At 40.3% G+C, this 26,606-nt stretch overlaps 1 protein-coding gene across 1 annotated transcript in view; it reads left to right on the plus strand.

Moving 5' to 3' along the window:
• LOC122800655 (PC3-like endoprotease variant B) overlaps positions 1-26,606 on the plus strand; it is a 3,659,607-nt gene that overhangs the window by 62,504 nt on the left and 3,570,497 nt on the right. Inside the window, exon 4 of the mRNA XM_044069972.1 lies at positions 5,642-5,819. Coding sequence (XP_043925907.1) covers positions 5,642-5,819 — 178 coding nt within the window. The remainder of the gene's footprint in view (positions 1-5,641; positions 5,820-26,606) is intronic.

Below are 26,606 nucleotides of genomic sequence, written 5' to 3' on the forward strand. Positions count from 1 at the left end.
CACTCTGTTTAACTGCAGCCTCCGTGTAAGAGTTATAACTCTTACACGGAGGCTTCGTGAATCCTGCCCATAGTGTTTGTTTTTAGCTAAATGACAAGATACAAACTGTAAACTCTGCCAAAGATTTCAAAGCCTGCTTATCAAGTTACTTCCATCAAATGTAGCTGATCGTTCATAGGTTCATAGGTGTGAACTAGGCTAAAGGCCCTGGAGCCTTTACAAGTTTATAGGATTACCCTGGCATTGTGCCACCCGACCTTAGTTCCCAGTGCCTCTGTCAAGTAGAGCCACTGGAGTGATCCCCGGGGTAAATTTTCTATTTTCCATCCACTCATCAAGATTTTTCTTGAAGAGGGCCAGTGAGCTGCTCTGCTTGACATGTTAGGAAAGTCTATTCCAGAGCATGGGCAGTCTCTGGGTTATGAACCTGTCCCTCCAGCATGTTCTGTTGATTATGGTTATGAGGATGAGGTCTCTGGAGCTTGTGGTGTGGAGGGATTGGGATTTCTTTAAATGTAGCATTTCTAACAGATCTGGGTCAGACATGGCTCTGTAAGTCAAACAGAGATCGCCTCTAAGTAGGTGATATGAGACAGAGAATAGTTGGAGTTTTTTGAGTCTGTCCATATAGGACAAATTTTTAAGGCCTAGGATCCTCTTTGTGAAGTACTTTTGCAGCCTCTCCAGTTGTTGCAGGTGTCTAGTGAGGTACATGCCAAATGGGGCATTGTACTGGATGACTGGCCTAATGAGGGAAGAGTAGAGGGAGACAATGACCTCTTTCTTCATGGATGCAAAACCCTTAGTAATGAGATGTGCCACATAAAAAGACTTTCTGACCACAGTGGCAATGTGGTGGTCAAAAGAGAGGTTGCTGTTAACCTGTGTTCCCAGATCTCTTATAACTCCTTCTGTGTTCATGGACTACCATCAATGTGGTAATTCATGGGAACCAGGTTTTTCCGAAGGGGGATGAAGATGCATTTTTTGGTATTGAGCTTAAGGTAATAGTTCTGACACCAGTCGTTGGTCTCAGTCAGGCCTTTCTGTAGGATGTCAACATCACTTGGGGAGTTAATAATAGCTCTCAACTTGCAATCGCCTGTGAACTTTGTCAGCCAGAGTCCCTTCGTGTTGGCCTGGACTTCAGAGAAGTAGATACCAAACAGGAGAGGACCCAGGACTGAACCATGTGGGATTCCACTCATGACTGGTCTGTATTTTGACGTGGAGTCAGCTACTTTTACACTGCAGGCTCTATCTGTGAGCCAGTTTGCAACCCACCTAGTGATATAGGGGTTGATGCCTAGCTTAGTGAGTTTTTCTATGATTCCTGAGTGGGGAATGGTATCATAGGCCTTGGCCAGATTAAGGTAGGCTGTATGAACCCCCTTGCCTTCATACACAGCTCTGGTGACTGTCTCAAAGAAGTCGACCAAGTTGAACAGGCATGATCTACCCTTCACAAAACCAGACTGTGCAGGATCAAGAGTTTGGAGATTCCCTGTATCCTTGTTTATTAGGCCCATGATGATGCCTTCCATAGCTTTGCATATCAGACTCATCAGGCTAATGGGGCAATAGTTCCAGGGTCTGTAGTCACTCCTCCTTTGTGGAGATGGATGACTGTAGCAGAGCGCCATTTGGTAGGGACAAAGCCTGAGGTGATGCTCTGACTGAACAGGGCACACAGGTGAGGTGCCAGTTCACTCTGTAGTTCATGTAGAACATAGCCAGGGATATTGTTAGGTCCCATAGAAGCTGTATTCTTGGCCTTGGACAGTGCTGTTTTAACCTGTGCAGGAGTAATACTGGGTGTCTGGCAATCTGCTGATATTGTGATTGGTCCTTTGGGGGGAGAGAGGGGTAAAGCTGGCACTGAATATGTTGGCCAGTTGGCAATATCTGTTGGCTCGGTATAGGATGTGCCATTGTGCAGTAGCTCAGAGCAAATCTGGCTATTGCCGTGGGGATTCTTTACATAACTTTATAAGGCTTTGTGGTTGTCTTTACTATCTGCTGCAATTCTGATTTCATGTCTAGCTTTAGAGGATTTGATGAGGGATCGCAACTTTTTGTTGAGGCTGATAAGGGAGTTTTTCCAGTTTTGGGATTTTACCTTATTCCACATCAGTTTCCTCCTTTTGTTTTAGAGTTTGTTTATGACAGAAGACCACCAGATTGGCTTCCTTTTTTCAGAGGAGAGCATCTTGGTTCTATTGGGTATGGCGAGATCTATGCATTTGTGTACATGTTCATACAGTGCATTGGTGTATGATTCGGTGGTCATGCAACTATTCCCCATTTGCATGGGTGCCGTGAAGTTAGCCACCTCTGGTTTTAGGAGCCCAAAGTTAGCTTTGGAGAAGTTTTTGATGGTGGCTACCTTTGTGTGGGTGGGGGTGGGGTGGGGGGTGGGAGGGATGTGGATTTCCAAGGTGATTAGTTTGCGGTCTGATCTAACCAGGGAGGAGTTGACTATTGGTGTAGAGCGACGGTCGCCCATGTTAGTAATGACCAGTTCAAAGATGTTGCTACCTCTAGTGGGGGTAAGAACCAGCTGGTCCAGGGCTTTGGAATGAATGAATTCCAGGAAACATTGGGCAAGCATATTTGTACATGAGTAGTTTTCCCAGTTAATGGAGGGGTAGTTGAAGTCACCCAGTATAAGAGTCTTAGGTTGGACCCTAATATTCTCCAGGGTGCTTAGGAATGTGGAGTGTGAGTCTTGGGACATAGTTGGGGACCTATAGCAGGCTACAACCTGAATCACTGTCTTACCCAATGTTAGCTGCACCTGAAGTATCTCTGATGCAATATGTTGGGCTACCAGTCTGGAGGTATGCGCATCCTTTATGAATATGGAAACACCACCCCCTTTGGAGCTTTGGTTCAAGTTCTGGGGCAGAAAGGTATGGAATGAGTTACAGCCTGGTAGTGCAGGGGTGCTTTCTGCTGCCTTGAAGCAGGTCTCTGTTACAGCACAAATGTCGATGTTCTACATTTTAAGGAGTGCTTTGAGTGAGTGCATTTTGAGATTTAGACTTCTAGCGTTGAGCAGCATGACCCTCAGATTGCATTTGTTTGTAGCTGTTACGGTGGTAATTTGGTCTTTGGAACACCACCTATAAAAGGCACTCTGGGATGGCAATAGACTTGGACAGTATCCGGAAGCCCAGGGGTGACAGATGCATGCCATTTCTGGCAAAGCATCGAGGTTTGTCAGTCATGTCATCCAAGGTAGACAGATACTGGATCCCCCCTTAGAATGACACCAGAAACTTAGCCAATTGTTGAAATCAATCATTTTTTGCTTGTACTGTGGTATCATTCTAGGTGACGGTAGGATGCTGCTCAGGGCTAGGGTCATACCTGCCTGGGCTACATAATCTGAGAGCTCCTCCATGTCTCTTTTCATGTAGTCCAGGGAGGCATGTCTCAGGTCATTCACACCCACATGTACAATGACACAGTCATATTTGTATCTGTTGTTGAGGGACCTGAGTGCATACGTTATGTGGCACATCCTGGCACCTGACGGGCAGCTGACTGTTACTTTCTCCTTATTCAGTTTCAGAGTTTGATTAGCTGTAAGCATTCTCAGCAACTAAGTTACTCTCAAATTTTAGTTAAATTATTCTATTAATTTGTTAACCTGAAAGCCTACTAGGCACAGAAACCCCCCATTTAGGAGTGACCTGTAAGTGTTCTGTAGAAAAGTGAATTGAAGCAAGTAGTCAGTGACAGAATCAAAACATGGAGTACTGACTGGACCATATTTGCAGCTCATTCCCATGACCTACTGAGTTACACAATTAGGCCATTTGATCGCATAAATACACCCCCCCCACACACACACACACACACACACACACATGCAGCATTCCTATGTTGTAAATAAATACCTAGGGCTACTATGCATCAGTTCTCTCTCTTTTCCACCTCCATTGCCTGTTAACCATCAGTCCCCCTTAATGCCAGTCGACCCATTACTTCCCCTTATTGGAGTGAGATCCAGCAGGGGTCATCATTAAGGCAGCCATCAAGGACCTTTCTGTATGAGTCCCTAACACCCCTTGAATTGCCAGTGGGTGTTCTCCTAGGCAGCTGTGCTATGTGCATAGTACAGGGCTGTCTCTCTTACATCTGGGAGTGGCATAAGCCTACACACAACCCTGCCTTCTAGGATGAGCACATTATGTACTTTATCCCCATCTTCATCATGGAAACTGGTGCACTGTGAGTGCCCTGGTGAACATACCCCACCCCTTTACCCTGAGAGAGGTCAGCTGTTGCAGCCCTTTCACTCTCCTCCCTCCTCTGCCAAGTCCAACTAATGCCCAAGCTGCTAACTGAATTTAGCTTACATGAGTCATAGCCAGGGTTTTATCCTCCTGTGCTAATGAAGCTGGATTGCTTTGTATTGTTTCTAACATAATATGTACTGTACTCTGTGAGAAAGGAGCCAATCAATCATGCCACTTTTCTGTTAATTGGGGGTCAAGGGAGCAGACATTTAGTTGGAGTTACTAGCTAGTATACAATAACAAAATATTATACAGCATCTAGAATTTATTAAAAAACACTGTTGCCCTAAAGCAGCTTCTATCTAGTTTTGTTATTTAATTGTAATTATTATAAGGGCTTTTAATGTTTTTTTGAAATTCAAAGTTTCTTATTATTCTGTACTTATTAACATTCCTACTGACTCTTGCAACAGGATTAGAAAACAAAAATAAAACGCAAACCCAGTTCTAATAATAGAAATAAGGTATTCCCAGGGACTATGTTAATGTGCAAGTTAATCAACCCGTGGGGTCAGTGTAGCACCTGGCTATGCCTCATGCACATTACACCCCATGGGTTGATTAATTTACTCATTAACATAAAACCTATTAATTTGCACATTACCATAAAACCTGATCATACCTTAATTGTTTAAGAGGTAGAGTATTAATCTATAGATCTGTCATGTGGTATGCTGATAATAAGACAACAGACTTCATCAAAGGAATTTAAAGGAGAAACTATTAAAGCAAGTGGAATTTAACTGCAGTCAATTCCTGTCCCATTTAACTTCTGCATGGGATTTTGCCAGAGTGTAATACTGTTATTAAATATATATATATATATACATATATATATATATATATATATATATATATATATATATATATATATATATATATACACACCATAAAGCACATTATTAAATTTAGGTAATTTACAGAGAGTTAACAGAGTTCCCATAAATATTCCTTCTAGTATGAAATATGTTCCTTTTTTCCTTCCCTGGTGACGCTAGAGGAAGCACAACAGCAAAGGTTTGCTTTATTTATGCTGTTGCCACTATAACTTTGCTTTTCCTATCACAACACTATTGTTGAATTTATTAAGATCTGGAAGAGAGTCTAGAACATTTCAGTCAACTACAAACTGGTGAGGACAAGAAATGATATCTGAAATTGGTAAGAAACTTGGGATCTTTTAATGCATTGTTTAATAACAATAAAAATAGTAATGATAATTACAAATGTTATGTAATTATGCTTTAAACCTAGCCTTCGTTACTGATAAAAACTTACTGAATGATGTTGAAATGAATTGATAATCATTTTTTTTACTTTCGATTGTATTTTAGGGGACTGAGGAAATGGCATTTTGTGTTAGTCATGGTATATTTCCATGGATGCGGTTCAGCACCCAGAAGGAAACAGAGGGACTCCGGCACCCACATCTTCTATGCAGTGCAACTTGATGGAGACAGCAACGATGCAAAATCCTTGGCTGAGCGACATGGTCTGAAGTTCATTTCCAAGGTTAGTGCTTGCTTATACTGGAAATGTTTACACTTTCCCCTTTTTATCATTTTGCAAAGTCTCTAGTGAGAAAAAAATGCAATGCAAATTATTATTTATTAGGGATCTGAAGCATTTCCACAAATTTCAGAGACAGGAGCCAGTTCTATTTTATGCATGATGTTGAAGAAGCAAAAATAAATTCTAGCTTTAGTTTGTTTATAGGCAGTAGAGATTTCTTAGTTGTTGATAGTTATCAGGCTTTAATCCATCATTCGTTTTACTATATTTAATAAAAAATATGAAAACTGACAAATAATAAAAATTAATATTTTAAAATGATGAAAATCTTTTCAGAGTGTTGCAGTATTTTAGTAACAGTACAATGTGAAGAAACAAAAACAAATGTAATCTATGTGTGATCAAAAATCAGCCTTTTTTTTTTTCACACTGCCTGTCATAATCAGCCCTCTTGCAATATATTTATCCATTCACTCCACAAAGAGAGAGAGAGAATCATTTCTAAGCATTTCATTCCTCATGAAGTGAAAGCCAGTCACAGAGACTATCATCCAGGAAGTCATCAGCTTTTATTTTGAGTCCTAACCCTGTGTGCCTGCAGCTGCTGTATGTTCTCATATATGTCAGGGCCCTTAGTGCCTTCCAGCAGAACATGTACATTCCTAAACAGGCTCCCAGAAGGCTGCCATGCAAACATGACTTGACAGAGGCAGGCATATATCCACATCCCATATCCATGCTGTACAGCTTTCTCCCACGTAGGTACTGGTAATGTAGTGGACAAGATCACCTCACTTCTGTCCAGGATGGGTAAGCCAGTGTCAGTTGCTGTCTGTCCCTCTCCCTGCCCAAACCTTCCAGCTCTTAAGCCACTGGGGTTCCTTTGAGTCCTAGTCATGATGCCATCTTTCTGTACCATAGATCCAGGGATAACTATGTAATCGAGATCAAAGTGTGTGAGTGTGTGTGTTGTGGGTCTACTATATATGCATGCATGCTTGTATGTGTCTTTCAAAGAACCAATGTATGCACAGCATTTCCTAAAGCTATTCACGTTTGCTGTTATGAATGAAATACCAGTGCCCCACTGAAATAAGTTTTTCATTACGTATTCTGTAGTTTTCATTGTGTAGTTTCAGTAATTTATTTTTCTTGACATTATCATTTGGTACAGAGGTCTTTTATAAACAAATAATATTTTCATTTTTTGTGTGTTAAAACAAAGTGTCCTGCAAATCCATTGAATTTTCACAACATAAAGATATACATCCTATGTTAGTAGCATAACAGCAGGACTGTAACAGAGAACTGTGTCAATGAAAGCAGGAGGACCTAGGGGAGGCAGCTGGAAAAGAAAGGCTCAAACAAATTAAAATGTAGACATATTTCATTTGTTAATAAGGGTTAGTAAACCATTTTAACTGAATTAAGGAGAAAAAAGGCCAAGGGAGAGACAGTGATGCTTAATAAAGCAGTAGGTAAGAGACTGGAGAATGAAAAAGTAATGGTGCCGTTTAATACGCTTGTTTGTGTTTAGAAGAGGAGAAGAGAAATAGTTGATCTGATCTAAACTCAGGAGAAGCAGTTTGGGGGGATGGGTCACTACTAATGTTTCTCATAAGAAAGTGCTCTCTGAAAGAGCCTCCTACATGAAACCTACATCAGGAAGTCACAATTTACTTCATATCTCTCCAAAAACCAAAGGAGAAGTACTGCTGTTTCTGACAAAGTTAACAAATTATGCAGAGGTCAAAATTTACCTAATAGCTTTCCACTTGACCTCCATGGCAGAAAATGCCACAGAATAACTTTTCAAGGATATAGCTATTAAATATGTGAGTACTGGTGGTACAATGGCTACCCATGGCATAGTATGATAGTATGAAGTGCAAGGTAGCAGAATCTGTGTTTGACTGCCTGTTCTTAATGTTAGGGGTTTTGGATGTGGCCTACCTAGATTTTGGCAAGTCATTTGACATGGTACCTCCCCAAAGTTTACTAAACTTATTTTATGGTCTGTGGATAGATCCGACCACAAACTAATTACCATGGAAATCCACATCTCACCCACAGACCCCCAAAGGTAACCACCATGAAAAACTTCTCCAAAGCTGACTTTGGGCTCCTAAAAACAGATGTGGCTAACTTCACAACACCAATGTCAATGGAAAATAGATGCATGACTGTTGAATCATGCACCAATGCACTGTATGAACATGTACATAAATGCATGGAACTAGCCATACCCAACAGAACCAAGACGCTCTCCTCAAAAAAAAAAGAAGCCGATCTGGTGGTCCCCTGCCATTAATAAACTTTACAACAGAAGTAAGAAACTGTTTCAGAAAAAGGTGAAGTCCCAAGACTGGAAAAAAATCCCTTTTTAGCCTCAACAAAAAAATTGAGATCCCTCATCAAAACCTCTAAAGCCAGCTATGAAGGCAGAATTGTGGCAGACACTAAAAGCAACCACAAAGCCTTCTATGGTTATATCAAGAATCTCCACAGCAATACCCAGGTTTGCTCTGAGTTACTGCACAATAGTACCTCCTATACTGAGCCAACAGATATTACCAACATACTGGCCGACAGATTCAGTGCCAACTTTACCCCCCCCCCCCAAAGGAACAATCACAATACCGGAGGAATGCCAGGCACCCAGCATTACTGCAGCACAGGTTAAAGCTGCATTGTCCAAGGCCAAGAATACAGCTTCCATGAGACCCAACAATATCCCTGGATGTGTTCTACATGAACTACAAAGTGAACTGGCACCACATCTGTGTGCCCTGTTCAATCACAGCCACACCTCAGGCTTTGTCTCTAATGAATGGCGCACTACTACAGTTATCCCTCTCCATAAAGGGGGAGCGACTACAGATCCTGGGAATTATCGCCCCATTAGCCTGATGAGTCTGATATGTAAGGCTGTGGAGCGCATCATCATGGACCTAATTAAAAAGGATATAGGGAATCTGCAAACTCTAGATCCCGCACAATTTGGTTTTGTGAAAGGTAGAACATGCCTGCTCAACCCAGTTGACTTCTTTGAGTCAGTCACCAGAGCTGTGGATGAGGGAAAGGCAGTTCATACAGCCTACCTTGATCTGGCCAAGGCCTTTGATGCCATTCCCCACTCAGGAATTATTGATAAACTCACCAAACTAGGCATCAAACCCTATATCACTAGGTGGTTTGCAAATTGGCTCACAGACAGAACCCACAGTGTGAAAGTAGCAGTCTCCATGTCACACTGCTGACCAGTCACAAGTGGAGTCCCACAGGGATCAGTCCTGGGTCCTCTCCTGTTTGGCATCTACTTCTCAGAAGTCCAGACCAACATGGAGGGACTCTGGCTGACCAAGTTCACAGATGACTACAAGCTGTGAGCCATTATTAACTCCGCAAGTGATGTAGACATCCTACAGAAAGGCCTCACTGAGACCAATGACTGGTGTGGAAACCATGCCCTTAAGTTTAATGTCAAAAAATGCTTTGTCATCCCCTTTGGGAAAAACTCAGTTCCCACTAATTACCACATCGATGGGAGCCCACTGAATACTGAAGGTGTTATAAGAGGTCTGGGAACACAGGTTGACAGCAACCTCTCCTTCAACCACCACATTGCCACTGTGGTCAGAAAATCCGTCTATGTGACACATCTCATTACTAAGGGATTTGCATCCAGGAAGAAAGAGGTCATCATCTCCCTCTACTCTTCCCTCATTAGGCCAATCATTGAGTATAATGCCCCATTTGGCATGTACCTCATTAGACACATACAACAGCTGGAAAGGCCACAAAAGTACCTCATGAAGAGGATCCTAGGCCTTAAACTCATGTCCTACATGGACAAACTCAAAAAACTCCAGCTATTCTCTCTCTGATATCGCCTACTAAGAGGCGATCTCTGCTTGACTTACAAAGCCATGTCTGACCCACCTCTGTTAGAAATGCTACATCTAAAGAAATCCCAATCCCTCACTCCACATGCTTCAGAGACCGCAACCTCATTACCACAATCAACAGAACATTCTGGAGGGACAGGTTCATAGCCCAGAGACTGCCCATGCTCTGGAATGGACTTCCCATACTTGTCAAGGAGAGCACCTCACTGGCTCTCTTCAAGAGAAATCTTGATGAATGATGGGAAATAGAAAGATCACCCTGGGGATCACTGCAGTGGCTCTACTTGGTAGAGGTACTGGGAACTAACGTTGGGCGGCACAATGCCAGGGCACTTCTATGGCTAGGCTTGTAAAGGCCCCAGGGCCATTAACCTAGCACACACCTATGGACCTATGAACCTATGCAGTAAAATTAGGATTGGGTCTTTTATCATAACCATCTTATTATGTATTTGGGCAATGGATATCAAAAACTCTGCATGTAGAATGAAGCATCCACATTGAGACCCACACAATAAATGTTTATTGTGTCACCCAATCATAACTCTCTGTAGCACATGGAGCTATATCTGCTCCATGCACTATGAGTTGTAAAAATTTTTTTTCAGAGTGTGAAGTATTTTTTCTGTATTTAAAAGCCTTTCAAAACTGGTAAAGCATTTAACTCTGTCAAATGGACAGCAGGCAGAAAAAAAGCACCTTTGTAGAACTAATCACTTTAAAAGCAGTTGGACCCCTTGTTTTAACAATCTTTCTACCGTAGTGTAATGAAGCAGAAAAGACTGACTCATCTGCAATTGTGTCATAAAAAAGACACTGCTATGCAATAACAGTATTATACATCATCCACCTGTTACCAACCAGTAGCGAAACATGTCCAACATTCCTAGTATATTGCACTCTGAGTTGCACAGAAACACTATCACAGATGTATGACAATAACACATCAGGTACTGTGTGCGCCATCTATAAATGTGCCATAGCAGTGAGGTACTGAAGAGCATATACACAGAAACACCACTGTAAGGAGATTTAGTAATTAAGATATGCTCAACATATTCTTCATAATGAGATCGTGGAGTCAAAAAATAGTGGGTGAATTTAATGCTGCAGGGGGCATATGTGAAAATTTTCAAAGAATGTTATGAAATGTGATGTAGGCTCCCTAGGATCTGGAGCCTTCTCAATAGTTAAGAATGCAAAGATAAGATGGGCTGTGCAGTCCTTATCTCTTGCTTAAATCTGTATTACTGTGCTTAAATGCCATGGCTGGTAGAGATTCAGAGTACTTCCAAATTATTAAAAAGGGCAGGGCTATACATTGGCCCACCAGTAAACTGTGCTTTCATATCAGACATTTGTGTTCCTTTTATGGACTTTACAGATATCTAGATAGATCACATGTGAAATTTCCACCAAAAGTCAAGTGCCCTCTTTATCACTCATGAAACAATGGACAAGATGTATTTTTTGTTTCTGAGCACTAAATATTAGTGCTTTTAATGAGTAAGTATTTTGGTGATAGCTTTTGGATAGGATGATTAGTCATATGAACCTTCATAGGTAGCTGAAGGAGGAAGCTGTAAATTATATAACAAAAATATATGCAAAAAAAAATCTGACAGTGGTAGAAGTTAAAGGAGAGATGAATGTCTTCACCAATTTACTGATGACCCAGTATAATTCCATAAATGGATGCCCACAGACATGGCTGACTTAAATTTTCTCTCCAAGTTTGCATTCTCATGGTAGATTTTCTTGGTCTGAACACTGCTTACATTTTATTGTGTAATACACCTTCAGTGAGGTAGGAAGCATTTGTCGTTTGTTATTATAGATAAAGGGCAAGTGCAAGAATGAGACAGGGTGAGAAAATACTTTGGTACACTGCATCGAATGTATCATTGCAAGATTTATGTATGCAATTTTCTTGTTGGAACTTGCCTTCTGTTTTTATTTATTGTTTAGGATAGCAAATTCACACAATATTAACTGTAATCATTCTATCTAAATTGCTTAATATGTGCAGTTAGACACTGGGTGGGAAGTTTCCACATGGCAGCATATGAAGCGGCTGAAATAAAAACAAAAATTACAGATCTGAGTTGGGAGTGATGGAAAGCATTTTCACACTGTATCTTATCTTTATTGCCTGAACAAAGCCCAGGCAACTGAATAGTGAGCCACAAATTAATTTGTCTTTTAAATGTATACTCATGTTGTACAATTGCCAAAGGGAAAGTGAGGCTGTAATGAATTTGCTTTGTTATGGAAAATACATATGCTAGAATGTTTCTGATAAAATTGTTGAAAAAAAAATTATTTAAAGCATCTCTAATTGAGCAATCATATGTTGTTGTGGCAGAAAAGGAAGGGATGTACTGTATTGCGATTGTAAGTATTTTAATATTAGATCAATTGTTGCACCACTGAATTTCATCTATTAGAATTTACTGACCTCTTGCATTTGTTAATGTGGCATGGTACCTCAGGACTTAAACAGCTGTTTGCATATTTTAATTATTCTTTTTTTCTCTAGTCTTTTGTATTAGCTGTTTGTCCCTATCTAAACATGGGCTGGCAGAACATATATTAAAGATGTATGGGAAAGAAATGGCAAATAAATTGCTTTCTGGAGTTATGGGTTTGATTCCCATAAGTTTCTCATTCAAACCTCATAGCTGCACATTTCAGATAATTGCTTAATGAACTTAAATCACCTATGAATACAGCAGTTTCACCTGATGGGTTTTAACTAGTATTCAAGAAAGTCAAAGAAGACGAAAAAAAGGAAGAAACACAAGTTCCCCTTTTTTTCAAGAAACTAAGTAATGGGAGCATTGATCAGTTGGCGGAAGACTATGGACTGCTAGTTTCTTACATCTGTAATAGTGACTATTTCTCTCTACTGCTGTGCCAGCCCTGGCTTGCACATCTGTAATAGTGACTATTCTTCTATACCATTGTGCCAGCCCTGGTCTGCACATCTGTAATAGTGATTATTCCTCTCTACGGCTGTGCCAGCCCTGGTCTGCACATCTGTAATAGTGGTTATTCCTCTCTACTGCTGTGCCAGCCCTGGTCTACACATCTGTAATAGTGATTCTGGTCTGCACATCTGTAATAGTAATTATTCCCTCTCTGCTACTCTGCCAGCCCTGGTCTGCACATCTGTAAAAGTGATTGTTCCTCTCTATTGCTTGCTATGAAAAATCAAAGTTAAGACAAACTATGCACCTTGGCTAAGCAGGGACTTAAGAGCCCTACTAAAAGCAAGAGATAAGTCTTGGAAAGCATGGAAAAGAAAACACACAAACTTATCCAAACAACATTACCAAAAACTAAGAAATCAAGCAAAAAAACAAACCAAACTCGATAAACAAAAATACTTCCTTAATATTCCAAAGAAACACACAAGAGACCTCCAAAAGTTCTGGCATGCCATCAACTCCCTACATAACCCAAGTAAAACATCCACTCCAACTCCAACCACTGACAACAACACTAAAGACATTGCTTCCCAGTTTAACCGCCATTTCACTGAAACCATCCTATCCTTACCTACCCGACTCTCCAAAAACAACCACTCACACACCCCAAACCCACCCCTTAATAATAACCCTCACTCTATCCTCTCACCTATACCTACCACTACAATTAAAAAAACTGCTACAAAAACTTAAACATGCCACCCTTGCAGCAGACAATTTACCAGCCAATTTCTTAAAAATAGGAGCTGACTCCCTGTCTTACCCTGTTTCCATCCTTATTAACCGCTCCGTTCAGGAATCCTACATCCCACAGCTATGGAAAGTATCATACATTATCCCTCTTCATAAAGGTGGAAACTCTTATGATTTCTCTAACTACCGTCCCATAGCCATCCTACCCCCCTTATCTAAAATACTTGAAAGGTGCATTCACTCCCAAGTTATGCAATTCCTGAACTCTAATAATCGCCTCTCTCCCACACAACATGGCTTCTGGCAACACCATAGCACTACTACCACTCTCCTCTCCTTTACAAATACAGTTAACCAACACAGAAATGATAACAACTTTGTGTCAGCAATATTCTTAGACCTATCTAAGGCATTTGATATGGTGTCACACACCATACTATTAGACTCCATGACCTCCCTATCCTTCACTCCCTCCACCATAGCCTGGTTTAAAAGCTACCTATCAGACAGACAACAATCTGTCCAATGGCAAAACAAACTATCTCCCCAACTTCCAACCACCATCCAAGTCCCACAAGGTTCAATATTGGGCCCATAGTCTTCTCTATATTCACTAACAACCTTCATACCTCCGCCCAACATGCCACACTAATACAATATACAGATGACTCAACTCTTATCTGCTCAGCACCATCACTCACTGCCCTACAAAAACTTACTCAGGAATACTTTACCTCCGTGGAAAGCTGGATTAACCAGCTCCAGCTCATCCTCAATCCCAGCAAGACCAAATTACTCATGTTCATTCCAAACAAAACTAAAACCACCCAACAACATTTTACAAGCACATCCAAAAATGGTACTAACATCTCCCCCACTGACCACACCAAACTCCTTGGTGTAACAATTGACAATAAATTACTATTCGATGTCCATATATCACAAACAATCAAAAAGGTCCACAAAAAATTGGGTACTGTATACAGACATAGAAAATTCCTATCTGATCAGGCACGAATTACACTATCCCAAACACAACTACTGTCCACACTTATGTACACTGTACCAATCCTTAGCCACATAAGAAAACAGGACCTTGAACGACTTGAATCTTGCTACAATAAAATTGCCAGAATTGCTAATAACTCCACCTTCAAAACCCACCACCGTCAGGCTCTACGAGAGCTAAAATGGTTAGAACTCCCTCAACTACTTAATTATCACCAATTAATACTTGCCTACAATATTGTGAATTATCCCGACAAAACCCCATCCCTAAAGCAACTCCTAACCCAGTACGTATCAAATCGTACCCTCGGTTCTTCTGAAAATTCTCTCCTCTGTATCTCTAAAGCCCATAACTCTGCAGGGAAAGCTCTATTCTCCCACAACATAGCTGGAAACTGGAACAACCTTCCCACCCCTCTGACCTTTGCTCCTTCATCTACACTATTTAAAAACTCTGTCAAAGCACACCTAATGAATTCTTGACTATGCCCATGTATCACATAAAACCCCTACCTTGTTACAACAAATAACTAACTACTCTTACATATTTCTGTGTTCTGCTACAAACTCTGGAATGCCCACTGCAATCCTCTAAATGTAATCTTCTATATGATTTAATTAAGATTTTGCTGTTGTCTGTGTAAAAGTACCTTACAGCTATTATATTTCAATGTCTGACTTCTACTATATGTGTTTATTATTCATGTTAATTGTACGGAGCTTTTCTCCCCGGGCCTCCGCTGTAAATGGACCTGTGTCCAGTCGGACTATCCCGGTAAACAAATGTAAAATAAATAAATAAATAAAATGTTCAAGCAGGAGTTGGGCAGTTTATCATCAGGGTGGATGGCTGGTGACTACTGAATGGTGTTTTTCAGTGATGAAAGAATCACATTTGATGGTGTGCTTCCTATTTCACTACTGAAAGTGGAGGCTTCTCAAGGAGGGAGAAAGATGAGTGATGCACAGCTGCCCTTTTATTTGCTGTGTTGTAACATTTACCAAAACATCCATGCCAGCCTCAAAGATATGTGTTGCTGTTTTCTGAACGTGATATAAAGTCCCTGCAGCCAAGCTCCATAGTCAAAGGAAGTGGGTGACCTGCCAAATGCTCATCTTTTCACTTGTCACCCAGCAATTCATACTCTAAGCTTGTTTCTGCACGGAATCATAGAACTGCAAATGGTGCATCAGTCTTACTTCAGCGTTCATGGCTTAGCAAATAGAGCATGAACTCCATCCCAGAGGAGCATAGCATTATTTGTAAGGATCATGCCTTGGCCTGTGCAATGACATGAATTTCCGAATTCTGTCACTTTCCTGGTTTGTGTCCAACTGTACTTATCCCCTCCCCTGGCTCTTTTAAGTTCTCTCAGTGTCATTTGGGTGTATTTACATCAAGGTTGAATAGCCTCAGCAGGTGGTTAGAGTTTTCCAAATATTGCTTGGAGACTTACTGAAGTTAAAATCTATCAGGCAATGATTAAACGTTTTTATCTTTTTTTGTTGTTGTTACCATTTACTGTTTTAGGGCTATATATGTATAGTGGTAGGAAGTGTTTTCTTCCACCCTACAAAGATCCTTCTACCTAGAATCGTACTCTTGCATCCCTTTGTACTTGGTTTGACACCAAACTAACCATGTTGATACCTGATCAGTAAAAAGCCTCATCTTCCTCCTGTGTTTAATGGACTGGTGGTTAAAGAGTGCACAGTGTTTCTTAAAACTGCACCATCAGTGTAGGAGGCAGTTGATGTAATCATATGTTAACAGAATGATTGATGATGTGAGCTCTTGGCACTACTTAAGACATAGTTATTTACTTTTCTCATCTTCACTTGTTTCTCTTGCCTGGATGATGAATTTATATACCTAATCTGGGGGGATAAATAGACACGCCAGTCATAAATCCTTCAGTACGACACAGATCATAGTCTAGCCAGATAATTTTAATGTTGTATGCAGTGTGTGTGTGTTTGTGTGCATGTGGCGGGTCCTGGATGCTTGAATGCCCATCTCTGCTAACATGGAATTTGTTGTATGGTTACAGTGATCTAGAGGTGTAGCTGGCTTTATGTGTGCCTGGGGCTAATCTCCATAGCACACCCCACCTACTGTCTGCTTGTTGTACTAACACATCAGGTGGCCAGATACATCCGCTCCCTCCAGTCCCAGCTCTTCAATAAAAGAGCAAAAAGAAAGGTCCACTACCTGGTGACTGGTGCTTCTGAAATGCAGAAGCCAACCAGCCAGCCTGTTTCTGCATCCCATCCTCAGGAGCAGTTTAGAAAAAAAATGTCCATGGTCAGTTACCTGGGTCTCCTGAAATGCAGAAGCCAGTCAGATACCATTTCTATGCCCTGCCCAGACCCACCTTCCTCACATTTTAGTTTAAAAAAGAAACAAATGTTTTGTTTTTCTTTTAAACTGTAGCAAACTGCTTCCTATAAACGTAGCACAGTTGTTACAGTTTATATCTCGCAAAGTGCTCAGGTTTAAAAAAAAGATCTTGTTAGACTCATGTCTTAACTTTTCCAGCAACATGGGCAGCACAAGGAAAATGATTAGTACACTATTCTTCTGGGCAAACAAAACATCCTTCCTATCCAAAACACCGGAGCAACTATAGGCAAAGGAATCCTCCTTTCACAACTTGAACACAACCTTCTTTAAACAGCTTAATTATCAAAAAAGACAAAAGAAAAATCCAAGATATCAAAAAACAGAACATTTAGGTTCATCACTCTAGCTCTAAAACAGAACTAAAACAGAAATACCACTGCTCTTAGTCAAACAAAGAAGAGAACTCTTACTAATCTGTCAGCTATACAAACTTCTACACAACCAAACACTTTCACTACCGATAAGTTTGAAAGCCTGACCAACTTTTTAAATTCTGAGCATTATTTTGCCTCTGTAGTTGAACAGATGGTTATTTCAATTGTAAAGTGCCAATTTGAAGAATCATAAGGAGATGTTTTGACATTGCTTCAGATCACTGATTGAACCGTGCCAACGAAAAGTGTGGAATTTTCAATTGTGAAACTCCGAGCCATCACGACGTTCTTATTTCTGCAGAAGAAAACTCCAAAGGAAATCCATGAATGTGTAATGCAAACACTGAGTGACAAGTGTCCTACTTACTTAGCTGTGAAGGAGTGGTGTGTAAACTTACAGCATAGAAATTTGAAGACCGAGAATGCAGCACCTCAAACGGTGTCAGCTCCTGAAATTGCTGTCCATGTCCATGATCTGATTTTGGAAGATCAGCGAATATCAGCCTAAACAATTGCTCAGACACTATAGATATCCAGGGAGTGTGTTGGTTTTATAATCCATGAGCAGCTGGGTATGTAGAAGCTGTCAGATAAGTGGGTGTCCAAATGTTTGAATACCGACGAGAAAAGACATTGAGTGGACACTTCCAAGTTGATTTTGTGGCATTTTTGTCGAGCTGGTGCCAACTTTTTGGAATGACTATTTATTGTTGATGCAACATGGTTACACCACTATGATCCTCAGACAGAACAACAGTCCATGCAATGGTGGCACTCAGTTCACCAAGGCCAAAGAAGTTCAAGATCCAAAAGTCAGTGGGAAAGGTCATTGCCACAGTGGTTTGGGATCAGGAAGGTGTTGTAATGACTGACTATTTTCCAAGGGGCCAAACAGTTAATGCAGAATACTACTGTAACTTGCTGTGCTGATTAAAGGAGGCATTGAAAGAAAAAAGGGGACGGAAGCTCCAGAAAGGAATTCTCTTTCTGCAAGACAATGTACCTGTTCACAAGGCTGGCAAAACAATGGATGTTTTGACAAAATTGGGGTTTGAGTGCATAGACCATCCACCCTACTTACCAGATCTTGCTCCATCAGACTACTTCCTGTTTCCAAACCTTAAGAAGAGTTTGAAAGGGCAGCAATTTTCAAGTGACTCGGAGGTGATTGTAGCACCAGAGCAGTGTTTCAGTTGGCAGGGTTACAGAAAATTCAGACACGATGTGCCAAGTGTGTTGAACTTCATGGTGAATATGTTATATAAGTTGTAAGTGTCATGGCTTCACATCATTCCCTTCTAGGCCAGGCGTAGAACTTTCCAGAACCCCCAGTTGCCTACAATCTTAGAAATTACAACTCTACTCACTCTTTGCAAGTGCTCAGCACCAAGCTTCCGTGCACAGATCACAACTTCTCATTTCCTGGTCACAAACCTTGGAAATCCGTCCTCTCCCATCTCAAGCAAGCATTTGGTTACTCACTGTTCTGACCACAGCTCGAGACACATATCAAAGAAGAAGCCAAACATCAGTGCCACATCTTTGACAACATTATATAATCCCTTCCTTGCTTCTGTCCTCCTCAGGTCTACAAATTTAGGGTTAAACTTCCTACCTAACCACTTGACAAGTGCTTTACTGTTTATATACTTATGTTTATAATTATTCTAAGTGCACTACATTGCTTTGTCTGTTATTTATTGAGCACTGCAATATCTTCTCTATTGTTATCTGCACCATTTTACATTGCACAAATGTCTAATATTACATTTCCTTGTTCTTTTGGAATGTATCCTGGGCTAAGACTGAAACTGGTCACATGATCAGTGCTCTACCCTGGTTAACAGAGTTGAATAAAATAAATAGAATAAAATAAATAGCTACATAGATTTCTTTTTTAAGATTTGTATTTATGTCAATGCAAGTATCTGCATTATTGTGAGGTTTGCCTACTGCTTTGGATTTAAGTGGAACAATAAAGATTGAATCTCTGAATGACGCTGGGAAGGGCTTGAAGAATGTGGCTCTGTACTTGCCTATAGGATTTGAGAAAAAGAGAAAGAAAGAGACACACATTCACAGACAGACAGCTGTGAGAGTCATTTACTATTCTAAAATATTATAGTCTTGATGAAACATAATTGAGGTTGATTCCACACTTTCGGTGATACTGTCTCCCTGTCCCCATCTGTTACAACATGAAAAATCCTTGCAATGTATGATTCCAAACAAATGGCTGCCTTTTCAAGAATATCTAGCTAAAATGCTAAAAACTTGATCAAAAGAAATGCGTCTAGCACTCTGACTGCTGCATGAAGGTGATTACAGCACTAGTCGGATGTCACAGTTAAAACTTCACTTCTTTCCTCATCCTGCTATGAATAGCACATACTTTCTTTACTACACCATGTGAACAGTTAGTACTTGGCAACGCTGTTCCATGCAGCCGCCTGCCTCATTAAAGGGGAGTGTTCATTAATATGGAAATACTTAGCAGCACAGCAGGAGAAGTGCAGTTACATTACCCACAGAAGCAAACAGGGAGAATACGTTTGGCCATTTTTTTAACATGTTCTGACTAACATCAAGAATTTAAATTGAGTTGTTTAAGTTTATCAGGTATGAAAATAGAGAATAATTAATTATAAAGCTGAGACTACACACAACATATGGCAATCCAATGTACAAAGTTTTATTTTCAAAGGCTGTTAAAATATGCCCTAGGAGAAAGGAAGTACCGCACTTTGCATGGAAGATATTTAACAGTTGTGCTGTTATCAAAATATTTAGCAAAGTTTCAGTCACTGTATGATTTTCTGACTTCTACATTCTATACTGAGATTTCTGTGCAACACTAGAGATCCAAACTTTTACTTACTGAGATGACATATTGCTGCTGTCATTTGGCTGAATGATCACTAACAAAAAGCCAGCTACAACAGAGTTATTCAGCAGTATTGAGTCTACAACTGTCAGTAGCTGTCAGTATGGATGTGAGAAGAATGATGCAGCAGACAGTCCACACTTTTTCATCTCTGAATGCAACAGAATCAGTCTTAATATCAGCTTTTTTGAATCTCTCCAAGGCTTTTCATATGATCATTCAGCTCCTCCTAGTCAGTTCTATTAACAGACCTGGGATGCACATGTTTAAGCATAGCTTGGTGTGGGGACGATCTCATAACTTCATAAAATGGCTTTCTTACTGCTCTAACTGGTAGGTTAGGAGGAAACAAGTCAATTTACAGAAAGTCTGGTGAACCCCATTCCAACCAAATGGTGCAGCTGATAAATACCTTCTTTTGTTTTGTTTTCAGCACCTTTAATGAATTATCACTTACGATGTAGGCATGACTACTTTCAGTGAAGAGAAAGCAAAGATTTTTTTTTTAGGGGGCAAGCCCCACCTCCACACCTGTGTAGAGGAAGCCCTACACACTGCCTAAATGATATATAGAGTAACTTCATGAGTGCATTACAGTGGGGAAAAGACAAAGTCATGGTTGCTGAAGTTTTCAGCTGAAATATTGCTCTGGATAGCGACTCACTAAAGTTGCTGTTATTCAGATATTAAGCTTTAAGTCAAGATATAGCCATCACTCAGCCTAGTTTGCCCAATGTGGGGAATAATGCCCTTTCCCTACTGTAGTGCGACCCTGGAGTTGGTATATTAAGTTTGGGGGTGTGTGGGGGGCATAGCCCCCCTCCACCTAGGTGGGTTTAGATAGTGCAGTGTGCTGTACTGTACTTTTGGGCAAGTGTTTCCTTGCCCTGGGAAAATAGACGCAGTTTGGTATTCTACGTTTTGGTATTGTGGTCTTGAGCATTTCGTCTTCGGTATTCTGGCCTTTCGGTAATATAAAGTAGACCTATATATATGTGTGTGTGTGTGTGTGTGTGTGTGTGTGTGTGTGTGTATGTGTGTGACTGTGTAGTTTTGATTTGTTTTTTTTTTGTATCTTTTGATCAGCTGGTGAATGACCAGTTGTCTTCAATCACTTGTTCAATATTTTTTATTTCTTTGATATATGGACATGCATATATGCACACACACACACGCACATATTGTGTATATATATATATATATATATATATATATATATATATATATATATACACATAAACATACACGTCTCTCTTTCTATACATGTTATGTCAATCTCTCTCTCTCTCTCTCTATATATATATATATATATACACATACACATATACATACACATGTCTCTCTTTCTATACATGTTATGTCATCACCTTTGGGACACTCAGGATGCTTATGACTCTTCTTTATTAAATCACATTTAAAACAATGACATAGGTATACATATATTAATTGAAAAGTAACCCAACTGTAATAACAGTCTTTATTATTATTGTAGTGCATCATTCTTTTATGCTTTCTTTTTAACAATTTTCATTCACTCCAGCATTACATAAATTACTCATTTTCTGCATTCTCTGAAACTTCTCTCCTCCTTCTCAAGGCATTTATGTCTTCTCTTAGATACATGCTTTTTTTTTCATAGTTCTTTTATTTTTAATTTTACGTAGGGTAATATTTAAAGAGTATCTCTGGATTCTATTGTTAGTGCAGAGAACTAAAGCTCTGCCTTGATGACAAGTTGCTTTCTGTGCCAAGGCTACAGGGTCAATCGCCAGCTGATCAAAAGATATAAAAAACAAAGGAAAATTATTTTATATATAGATATATATATATATATATATATATATATATATATATATATATATATATATACATATACATATACATATATATATATATGTAAATGGGCATGCCTTCGTTGAAGAGGTTGGATGTCGAGCTGGCACCTTGGCGTTTGTGAAAATCTACTGCCAATCATTAGCGGACCGGAGTTCCACTGTGGCGACCCCTAACTGGGAAAAGCCGAAAGATTATAAATAAATAAATAAATATATATATATATATATATATATATATATGTGTGTGTGTGTGTGTGTGTGTGTGTGTGTGTGTGTGTGTGCATGTGTGTGTGTGTGTGTGCGTGTATATAGGTTAGCTTGGCCAGTCAGGTTAATTAACTCAGCCAAAAGTTCACACTCCCCTATGGTAAGACTATGTTAGAGATAAGTGCCTGGGAGTTTAGTGCACAGGTAGTGGTGGTGGGATGTGGGCACATGTATATTTGTGTGTGGCTGTAAGTGTGAATATGTGCAAGGGAATGAGTGGTCTCAGGTGTGTGTGTGTGTGTTAAGTGTAATCATTTTGAGGTCTGGACGTATGTGTCTGCTCCCGTTTTTATGTGGGGGCTGTCATACCTCTAAACTCATATAGACTAATGAGCAAATAGTAATTATTGGGAAGTGAAACAATAGTTACCAGGGAAATTTAAAACATTACCCTAAACTGAATTAAAAAATTTAGAATTTTACAGCATGAAAGATGTTGGGGGGGGGGGCACTAGACGCGAGGGACAGTCATTAAATAATATCCTACTTCACTTTAAAAGTTGCGAACAAGGTAAAAAGCTTAGAACCTTGTAGTCTTGGCACAGAAAGTGGCTTGTCAATAAGGCAGAGCTTTAGTTCTCTGCAGTAAGCATGGACTCCAGGGATACTCTTTAAAATCAAAAGAACAATGGGGAAAAAGCTTCCAACTCCATATCTTTGGTTCAGAATGCACTTCATTAACAAGTCAGTGCTCTAGTCCTCTGCACTAACTGAAGACTTGCTACAAAGCAGATCTTTCACGCGGATGTATTTTCTGACAAATAAGAAGTATGAAACTCTGTCACGATCATCGTGATCATCAACACCCTTTTCCCCATTTTATACATGAGGTCAGGGTGCCGTATCAGTTGTCACCATCTGTCTATTCAATACCACTCTCCTACCTTCTTTGACACTCTTGCCTGACTGTCTCAGGTCTTCTCTCACACAATCTCTCCACCTCTTTGCTGAATGCCTTGGTTTCCTCTTGCCTTCTTCCTGACTGTCCCAAATCTTCTTCACCAGATTGCCTTCTGGATTTCTGCACATGTGACTGAACCAAAGTAATTTGGTATGTTTGACCTTTTCTGCAATTGGAGCTACTTTAGCTTCTGCTTTTATGTCCTAATTTCTTTGTCCCACAGTGTGCATCTTACAACCCTTCTTTGGCACTCCATCTCCATTACTTTTAACTTCATCAGATGCTCTTCCTTTACTGCCCAGGTTTCTGTACCATAGAGCAGTACTGGTCACATCACTGCTTTGCACACCTTATTTTCATCTTCTTTGGCATTATTCTGTCACATACTACACCTGCCACTTAGTGCCAGTTAGCTGAAGCCCCTCTGATTCTGGCTTTGACCTCCTCATTCAGACTTCCCTTCTCCACAACTATCCCTCCCAGATACTTGAAGCTGCTAACCTGTTCCACTATTTTCCCTTCTATCGCATCTCTCAGCTTCTTCTGATTTCCCCATTTGCTGCCATTATAACTGCTTTATCTGTACTCAGTTTCATCCCATGTGCCTTCAGTTTTGCATTCTGTTCCTCTATCCATTGCAGAAGTTCTTGCACAGAATCTGCCTGTAATGCTTCATTGTCTACCGTAACTTTGTTGATCTATCCCACCAACCTGTTTGCTAATTGAGTCCATCACCAGTATGAAGAGCAGTGGGCTCAGAAGTGAACCCTGGTGCACACCCACTCCCACTGGGAACCCCTGTTTGTAATTGAACACTGTTCGCACTTGAGTCATTGGGTCCTTGTACATAGCTTGCACTAATTTTGCAATTTTCAGCAGTACTGCCCAAATCAGCTGTTTTTGAGTTTGAACAACGCTCATACTTGTGCATTTGGGTTACTGTATGTAGGCTGCACTAACTTGAGCAATGTTTCCACGACTCTGAACCACCACAGGATGGCACAATGAACTTTTGTGTAATCTTGTCATATGCTTTCTCCAAGTCTAGGAATGACCAAATGGACTCATTCCTCATCTCTAGCTTCTTCTCCACTCACTGTCTGACTGGAAGGATTGTTCAGCTGTGCTGCAATCCGATCTGAATCCAAACTGCTCACAAACCATCTTACTTTCTGCTACTCTGTATATTCGTTTATAATTCACTCTCTCCAGAACTTTCATGCAATGTGACGAGAGTTTTATACCTCTGTCCTGCCCATAGTTGTGAATGTCTCCTTTGCTCTTGAACACTGGCACTAGTATGCTTATTCTCCAGTCATCTGGGGTATACCTTTCTCACAACACTGTTATGAGTACCCACATGAGCTATTTCTCTTCTATCTCAGCCGACATCTTTATCATATTTGCAGCGACCTCATCTGAGCCTTCTACTTTCCTTGACTTCATTTTCCTTAGTGATACTCTTTCTTCTTCTTCTAAGATGGGCTCCTCCTCTTCTCTCATCGTAGTGTGTGTCTGGGACAGTACAGCTTCTGTGGGTTTCTTCATTCAGAAGCTGATGAAAGTAGTCCTTTCTGAATAATAAGAATGAAACTCTAATACCTGGCATTACTGACTGCTTATAATCATCAGTGATTTATGCGGGGCAGAGAAAAAAATAAAAGGCTAGATCTAGGAAGTTCTGTAAACTAAGGGACATGTTAGGGGTATAGTACTGTGTCTGTGTGTAAGTGTGGGTAAGTGTGTTTGAATGCATGTGGGATAATGACTGAGGGGGAGCCTGTGGCAACACAATGCATGTACTACCAGTATTACCACAAGAAAGTACTGATTAACACCACTGTACCACCATGCAATTCAGAGCATGTACTACCAGAAGTGATTACCACAAGAAAGTACTGATTAACACCAATGTAACACCATGCAATTCAGAGCATGTACTACCAGAAGTGATTACCATAAGAAAGTACTGATTAACACCAATGTAACACCATGCAATTCAGAGCATGTACTACCAGAAGTGATTACCACAAAAAAGTACTGATTAGCACCAATGTAACACCATGCAATTCAGAGCATGTACTACTAGAAGTGATTACCGCAAAAAAGTACTGATTAACACCAATGTACCACCATGCAATTCAGAGCATGTACTAACAGAAGTGATTACCACAAGAAAGTACTGATTAACACCAATGTACCACCATGCAATTCAGAGCATGTACTACCAGAAGTGATTACCACAAGAAAGTACTGATTAACACCAATGTAACACCATGCAATTCAGAGCATGTACTACCAGAAGTGATTACCACAAGAAAGTACTGATTAACACCAATGTACCACCATGCAATTCAGAGCATGTACTATCAGAAGTGATTACCACAAGAAAGTACTGATTAACACCAATGTAACACCATGCAATTCAGAGCATGTACTACCAGAAGTGATTACCACAAGAAAGTACTGATTAACACCAATGTAACACCATGCAATTCAGAGCATGTACTACCAGAAGTGATTACCACAAGAAAGTACTGATTAACACCAATGTAACACCATGCACTTCAGAGCATGTACTACCAGAAGTGATTACCACAAGAAAGTACTGATTAACACCAATGTAACACCATGCAATTCAGAGCATGTACTACCAGAAGTGATTACCACAAAAAAGTACTGATTAGCACCAATGTAACACCAATCTAGATCCCTCAGAACCACAAGGGCAGGAGACTTAAACCTTGACACGGTTATTAATAGAACGTGCTGGAGGGACAAATTCATCACCCAGAGACTCCCTATGCTGTGGAACAAAATCCCGGTACATGTGAGGCAGAGCACCTCGCTGGCCTTGTTCAAGAGGAATCTTGACCAATGGATGGGAGATCGCAGATATACCCCAGGGATTACTTCAGCGTCACTGCTTGACAGAGGCACAGCAAAATAATAGGCAGAGTTTTATTCAAACTAAAGGGGTGGTGAAAGCCACATAACTATGGGCTAGGCTTATAAATGCCCTTGGGCAGATAGCCTAGTATGAACCTATGAACCTATGCAATTCAGAGCATGTACTACCAGAAGTGATCACCACAAGAAAGTACTGATTAACACCAATGTACCACCATGCAATTCAGAGCATGTACTAACAGAAGTGATTACCACAAGAAAGTACTGATTAACACCAATGTACCACCATGCAATCCAGAGCATGTACTACCAGAAGTGATTACCACAAGAAAGTACTGATTAACACCAATGTAACACCATGCAATTCAGAGCATGTACTACCAGAAGTGATTACCACAAGAAAGTACTGATTAACACCAATGTACCACCATGCAATTCAGAGCATGTACTATCAGAAGTGATTACCACAAGAAAGTACTGATTAACACCAATGTAACACCATGCAATTCAGAGCATGTACTACCAGAAGTGATTACCACAAAAAAGTACTGATTAGCACCAATGTAACACCAATCTAGATCCCTCAGAACCACAAGGGCAGGAGACTTAAACC

Source organism: Protopterus annectens, chromosome 1.part0 (genome assembly GCF_019279795.1).
Source record: "Protopterus annectens isolate FY-2018-M chromosome 1.part0, PAN1.0, whole genome shotgun sequence".
NCBI classification, from domain to species: Eukaryota; Metazoa; Chordata; order Ceratodontiformes; family Protopteridae; genus Protopterus; species Protopterus annectens.